The sequence below is a fragment of the Kryptolebias marmoratus genome, linkage group LG16 (genome assembly GCF_001649575.2).
Source record: "Kryptolebias marmoratus isolate JLee-2015 linkage group LG16, ASM164957v2, whole genome shotgun sequence".
In the NCBI taxonomy this organism is placed as follows: Eukaryota; Metazoa; Chordata; class Actinopteri; order Cyprinodontiformes; family Rivulidae; genus Kryptolebias; species Kryptolebias marmoratus.
In genome coordinates, this window is record NC_051445.1 from 109,453 (window position 1) to 116,007 (window position 6,555).

Genomic DNA, 6,555 nt, shown 5'->3' on the forward strand with positions numbered 1-6,555 from the left:
CTGTTGTCACGGAGACAGCAGGTCACAGGCGACCTGTTGCCACGGAGACAGCAGGTCACAGGCGACCTGTTGTCACAGAGACAGCAGGTCACAGGCGACCTGTTGTCATGGAGACAGATCACACATACAGACCTTGTGGATCTTCGGAGCTCTGGGATCCGTCCCGACGTCGATGACGTAGACCCTGGAGGAGATCAGGGACGGCAGGATCAGACGGTTCCGGGTTTTGGACGGGTCTCCGAAGCAGCTGCTGCAGGCGTTCCAGCCGGAATGGTGCAGTTCGTCGTTAAGGTTGGGCATGGGCAGGCGGTGGATCACCTGCAGAACCAGAACCAGGTGAGGTCAAATCAAATCTTACCTACAGAACTTAAAAGTGATTCTGATGAGAAAACCAAGAAAACCTGAGAGATGAAGAGGAAGAAGAGGAGGAAGAGACATCTGAAGCAGCAGAGAGCAGACAGGAAACAGAGACAGAACCCAGACCAGAATCAGGTGCAGGTTCTGGTCTACCTGGCTATAAGTGGGGGACTTCGGATCCACGTCCACAGTGGCCAGGTAGTCCGGTTTCTGGATACCGGTGCTGCGGTAAACGCAGGGCAGGTAGACGATCTCTTCTCGAGGACCTTCAGACGAAAACCAGAAGATCAAACAGGGTTCTTCAGCTGCAGAACACCTGGACAGGTGTGGAGTTCTGATTGGACCAATCGGACCAGAGCTGATTGTTTCCTGTTCTGGTTCCTTATCTGTGACCCAGTTCAAGGTCCAGTTCTCTGGTTCTGATAAAACTCCAAAGTTTATGTCTCCAGAACCAGAACTGGGCCTCTGTTTCAGTTCTGGACTTTGTGGGTCTGGTTTGAACTGGATTTAAACTCAGACTGACAGTTGTTTTATTTTGTTAAATCAATAAAATATCTTTTTCCTGCTTGAGTCTCATCCAGACTCACCCTTCATGGCGTCCAGCGGGGTCCGGTACCCCGGTCCACATCCTGAGCATTTGGCTGAAAGACAGAACCAGGTCAAAGGTCAGGAAACACCTCCAACTTGAAGAGAACGGATCAATGTCAGAGGCTGCAGTTAGTCCAGAACCAGAACCAGAACTCTGAGCAGAACAAGGCTTCAGTTCAACGCAGATCATCTCAGGATTAGCTGTGGCCCCCAGGGGCCACACTGATATCAACAGTAGTTATTGCTGTACCAGGAGTCAGTCAGCTGATTGGCTGTCCTGGTTCCACTGGTGTGACCTGAAAAGACCCTGACAGGAAGTGTTGTATAACTAACACACACACGCCTTGATCCTGCTGGTTTCCATCAGAATGATAATAAATAAACAGAAAATTATCCAATAAATCCCTGTTAATCAACAATAAAGCGATCAGTTTTAGTCCGTTTATATTTCAAAGTTCGGACAAAAACACAAAGATTCTGATTCTTGAAGTGTCCTTGAACGCACCACATGCTGACAGATGGTCATTGATTATTGATTAACTCAGTCTTTCATCAGGCAGAACATGACAGACCGCACCTTTACGAGCCCCAAACAAGGAACACGATAACCACGCGCGCGCAGAATTAGACAGGTTTACCTGTCAGTCAGTCAGAAGCTCCGCCCACCAAACTCCAAGAGAAAAACACCTGAAGCTGCTCTGAAAGACTCACCCATCCTGGAGTTCTGGTTCTGATCCGACCCTGCACGTCTGGACTCTGGAAAGTTTGGACCCACTGTTGCAGCACGGAGGGGCGGGGCTTCTATTTGTGCGTCAGAAAACAGCCAATCAGAGAAGGAGGGGCGGGGCAGGGAGGATGTTAACCCTTAAACTTCCGCAGAGTTTTTAAGACAACAAAGTTCAGTGCAGGGGGGGAGGGGCCCCTGAGGCTGCAGAGACCCTGAGAGTTCAGGGGTCCACGACTCTAACAGCAGAGATTTGGGGCCAAACCAATCAGGGGCCAGGACCTTGGGGGCCTAAGGAGCCCGAGGCTGGAGCTGCAGGGTCTGTGGTGTTGAAGGAAATATAAAACTTTATTGGAAATGAGACACAAACAACAGCAAACAAAGTTTCAGACGGAGGTTCTGTTGCTCCTTCACAGGAGGGGCCCTCAGGGGCCACCGCTTACCTGCCTGCTGCTGCTGACATGTTCTGACTGATCCTCAGAACCACAGAACTGTTGACCCGGAGTAAAACGGGTTAGGTGAAAACTCAACACGAGTTCAGGGAAACAGAGTGTTCCAGATACAGGTGTGGTCATCACCATGGCAACAGAGTTTGATTAAACCCATCAGAACTCAGGTCCAACATCAGAACCTGCAGGTTCTGCTTCATTTCTGAGATCGCCATCAAGCACCATCATCTGAGGAGGAGGAGTCTTCATTCACTCATTTACCTGTAGGCCAGCCAATCAGCTTCCAGGATTCAGTGTGACATCATCAACATCAAAACAAGAGTTTGTAAAAAGTTTGTTTTGTCCTGAAGGAGACAAGTTCTGTCCTCTGAAACGTCTTTAAATCTGCCTTTAGACGTTAATACAGCAGGACATTACTGTTGGAATAAACCTCCACCTGAACCTCCACCTGAACCTGTACCCCCACCTGAACCTGAACCTCCACCTGAAGCCCCACCCCCACCTGCACTCTGGACTCATTCTGTTTATTTTTCTGATCGGCTCATGTCCAAAACTGGACTCTCCCAGTTTCTGCAGGTTCCAGAATCCACTCAGACCCATAAACTCTGATGATGTCCAAATGTCTCTGAGCTGCTCAGGATGAACCATCAGGAGGTCAAAACCCGAGGGACGACACAGGAACAGCTCTGAAACATCTCACAGCACTACATCAGGTCGGGCGAAGACCACGCCTGGTCAGCAGGTTGGGCGAGGACCACGCCAGGTCTGCAGGTCGGGCGAGGACCACGCCTGGTCAGCAGGTCGGGCGAGGACCACGCCAGGGCTGCAGGTCGGGCGAGGACCACGCCTGGTCTGCAGGTCGGGCGAGGACCACGCCAGGTCTGCAGGTCGGGCGAGGACCACGCCTGGTCTGCAGGTCGGGCGAGGACCACGCCTGGTCAGCAGGTCGGGCGAGGACCACGCCAGGTCTGCAGGTCGGGCGAGGACCACGCCTGGTCTGCAGGTCGGGCGAGGACCACGCCAGGTCTGCAGGTCGGGCGAGGACCACGCCTGGTCTGCAGGTCGGGCGAGGACCACGCCTGAACCATCTCTTCGTCTGAAACGGTCAAACATCTACACCTTCATTTTCAAACCTTAAACTTTCATTTTATCTCAAAGCTTGTTGTCCTGAAGGACGCTGAGGCTCCGCCCTCGTATTCATTTAAAGCTGGACCCTGATTGGCTGGTGTGGGACCAGAGCTGTGACCTGGTTCCTGATTAAAAACAAATGAAATAGAACGTTCTTTAAAGCAGTCCAGTTCTGCTCTGGCCAACAGAAACAGGTGATGTTTGGTTCTGTTGATGTTTTATGAACAAAATGTTAACACAAACATTTGATACGACATGAATAGGTTTTATTTTGCCTCTAGTTGTACCTGTCCAATCACAGTCAGTCTCTGCACGAAACAAGATTCAGGTCCAACCAACCAGAAGCAGGTGCAGAACCTCAGTCAGCCACTAGATGGAGCTCAGATTCAACAAAAACTGTTTTTATATAAAAATAAGCCGTCAGAGGAACAGCTGCTTCTTTAGCTCTGATTTCAATGTTCCATCCAAGGTTCTGGTCCAGTGTCCACTCAAACAGAACCACACCAGGACAAGTGGGTTTTATGTGGACACTGTCCACAGTCCTGAAGGCCCAGTAAACCACGAGGTCCAAACATCGGAACAGAACGAACATCTTCAGCTCTTGTCCATCCTGTCCTACTCATCTTCAATGTCCATCCTGTCCTCCTCATCTCCATCAGTTGCAGCACCTTCAGTCCGGGTCTTCACCAGTATCTTCCACTCATCTCCCACTTCTTTTCCTATCACAATCCTGGTCTCTCGTCTCTCTTTGCTCACATCTTTCCTGTCCTCCTCTGTCTCCTTTCCCTCCTCCTCACTGTCCTCCTCTCTTGTCTCAGTTTTTTCTTTTCTGTCCTCTTTCATGCGGTCCTCGCTGTCCTTCACCATCATCTCTCCTTCTTTCTCCTTGTACTTTAGTCCTTCTTCTTTAGTTTCTTTTTCGTGGTCGTCCAAATCCTTTTCTTCCCTGTCCTTGTCCTCTGTCTCCATCACTTCCTGTCCTTCCACCTCCTTCCTGTCCTCAGTTTTTCTCTCTGTCTCTTCTACCTCCATCCTCTCAACTTTAGTGTCCTGTTGATCCTCAGATGTCTCCTGTTCGTCCCCTTCTTCGTCCTCCAGCTCTTGGAGCTCAGGTGAACAAGTCTCTGTTGTTTCAGGACCCAGGAGCATCTGAGTCAGGGTCTTAAGGAGGTCTGCCTGAATGTCCTCTGGTTTCTGACTTGTTTTGTCCTCAGTCTCCTCAGACAGCCCTCTGGGCGCCGGCAGTAGACCCGTCAGGTGGAAGGACTGCTTCCAGACCTGGGGGAGCTTGTTCAGGTGGGTCAGGGCTTCCACCACCCAGTCAATGAGCTGTTGGGTCACGTTAATTTGGAGTCGGGCGGGTTCTGTCTCCTCCAGCTCCGGCGGGTTTCTGGCAGTGAACTCGGACCAGCGGGACAGCAGGAAGCGCTGCAGAACAGGCTTCAGACAGATCTCCAGGGGCTGCAGACAGAAGGAGCAGCCTCCGGGGATCACCGCCGGCAGGCTACACGATCCACTGAGGGAGCTCAGAAACGGATCTCCCAGGTGCTCCCGGTGCCGGTCCAAAACCAGCATTGATTTACTGGGCTGAGCTGAAGTGGACAGGTGCTTCAGCCAAACCTTACTGGTCCAGAGATCTAAGATGTCCTCAATGGACAGACTCTCAGGACTGACCTCGAGTAAGACGGACTCTGGCAGAACTTTCTCCGGCAGCTGCCTGGTCGTTAGAGCCAGAGACGGCAGCATGGTACCGTCAGCCAGAACCGTCAGGTAAACTGTGATCAAAGGGGAGGATCCGATGAGCTCCAGGGCTTCTGAGCAGCAAGACTTGTCCTGAGCTAACCTCAAGTCTACAAAGAGACACAGCTCGTCCATCGCAGCGACAGAGCTCTCTGTCAGCTGGTGGACGTGGAAGACTTTCTGGGTAAAGTCTCTGAAGGACCGGACCTTGGTCTCCAGGGAAGACGGCAGAAGGCGGGTCAGAGATGGGACCCTGCCGGCGCTGCGTACACCCAGCTGGTGCTGCAGCAGGAAGCTCACCGCCCAGTCGTAGGAGATCCGGAAAGACTCGCCAAACGCCCCCTTCTTCTTCAACATGGAGGCTTTATTGAAGAGGTTACTCTCTGTGATCGGAAGCTGCTGCTCGCGCATGAACAGAACCCAGGCCAGCATCTGATCCGAGCCGCCGGCGTAGATCCTCTGCTCCTGTTCCGTTCGCTTCAGACGCCTCTTGGCCTCCTTCAGCCAGGACCGGATGAGCGGCGTTTTGGTTGAAAAGACCCTTGAGGCCTGCTGGAGTCCTTCACACAAAGCAAACAGGATGATCCTCAGCTGACGGGCTGACAGGAAGTCTTCCTTGGAGGCCGGACTCTGGGCTGCTGTTTGGACGGGGGCGGTTGTTTCTGACAGTAACTGAGACACTGAATCCAGATTACACAAATCTTCTTCTTTAACAGTTTCATTTTCTTCAACATCCTCCAGATCATCCAGCGTGTCGTCGTCAGAGAAGTCCAAGTCCTCCACAGGAGCCATGGCCTCGTCCAAGTTATCCACCACCTCCTCCACATCGACGGCTCCGCTGCAGACAGACAACATGATCAAAGTAAAACAGGATGGGTGATAGATGAAGTATAAGTTTTCCCTTGAGTAATATATAAAAAACAAAAAATTAGTATATTGTAGAGATTGAGAATTCTTTTTAATTAATTAATTCACTCGGAGGTCAACTTTTCCCAGGAACTTCTAATGCATCACAGCTCACTGCCCCCCCATCTGAAAGCATTTGAACGTACAAAATAATTCATATTTAAATAGAATCAATGCTTTAAAAAAAGACATTTAAAACCATGTTAATTGCAGCTGCAGACACTCTCTGACAGGAACAATCATGGCCGACAGCGAGCTGCTGCTGTCCACGAGTCAGAAAGGCCTAAAAGACTGAGCTGCAAAATCCAGCAGCAATAGAAACTTGGCAAAGCATCTTAAAGACCGACTGACGCAGACAGAAGTGGATCAGAACCGGTCAGAAACGGTCCCGTCCCCTGGACTCTTCTGTCTCAGGCAATGTTGACACTAAAGTTGGACAGAGACTCATTTTCTAGTTCCAGAAACTTTCCACGGGAAGTTAGGCTGTGGAATTTTAGAAATATTCCATGGGAGTTATAGGAATTTATGGGATTTAAGTGGAAACCAGGAGTATTTTAAACAAACTGTATCCAAACAAAAGCATGAAGATTTAAGGACAAACAATAAGATCAGAGAAGAAACTTTTACATCTTTATGTTCAATTAAAGACTAACAACAAGTTTA

The 6,555-nt window shown here is 50.3% G+C and overlaps 2 protein-coding genes across 4 annotated transcripts in view; both read right to left on the reverse strand.

Moving 5' to 3' along the window:
- selenbp1 (selenium binding protein 1) overlaps positions 1 to 1,794 on the reverse strand; it is an 8,245-nt gene extending 6,451 nt beyond the window's left edge. The window contains exons 1-4 of one of the 2 annotated variants that reach the window (XM_017403785.3): positions 1,657 to 1,794; positions 945 to 998; positions 511 to 623; positions 133 to 318 (exon numbers count right to left, since the gene is read on the reverse strand). In XM_017403785.3, coding sequence (XP_017259274.1) covers positions 133 to 318; positions 511 to 623; positions 945 to 998; positions 1,657 to 1,660 — 357 coding nt within the window. In that variant the 5' untranslated portion in view covers positions 1,661 to 1,794. Of the gene's footprint in view, positions 1 to 132; positions 319 to 510; positions 624 to 944; positions 999 to 1,583 lie in introns of both variants that reach the window. The other variant, XM_037980581.1, reaches the window with a different exon arrangement.
- A 1,696-nt stretch (positions 1,795 to 3,490) lies between these two features.
- The window catches only part of pogzb (pogo transposable element derived with ZNF domain b), an 11,972-nt gene continuing 8,907 nt past the window's right edge, over positions 3,491 to 6,555 (reverse strand). For both annotated transcript variants that reach the window (XM_037980580.1, XM_037980579.1), the window contains exon 19: positions 3,491 to 5,824. In XM_037980580.1, coding sequence (XP_037836508.1) covers positions 3,862 to 5,824 — 1,963 coding nt within the window. In that variant the 3' untranslated portion in view covers positions 3,491 to 3,861. The remainder of the gene's footprint in view (positions 5,825 to 6,555) is intronic.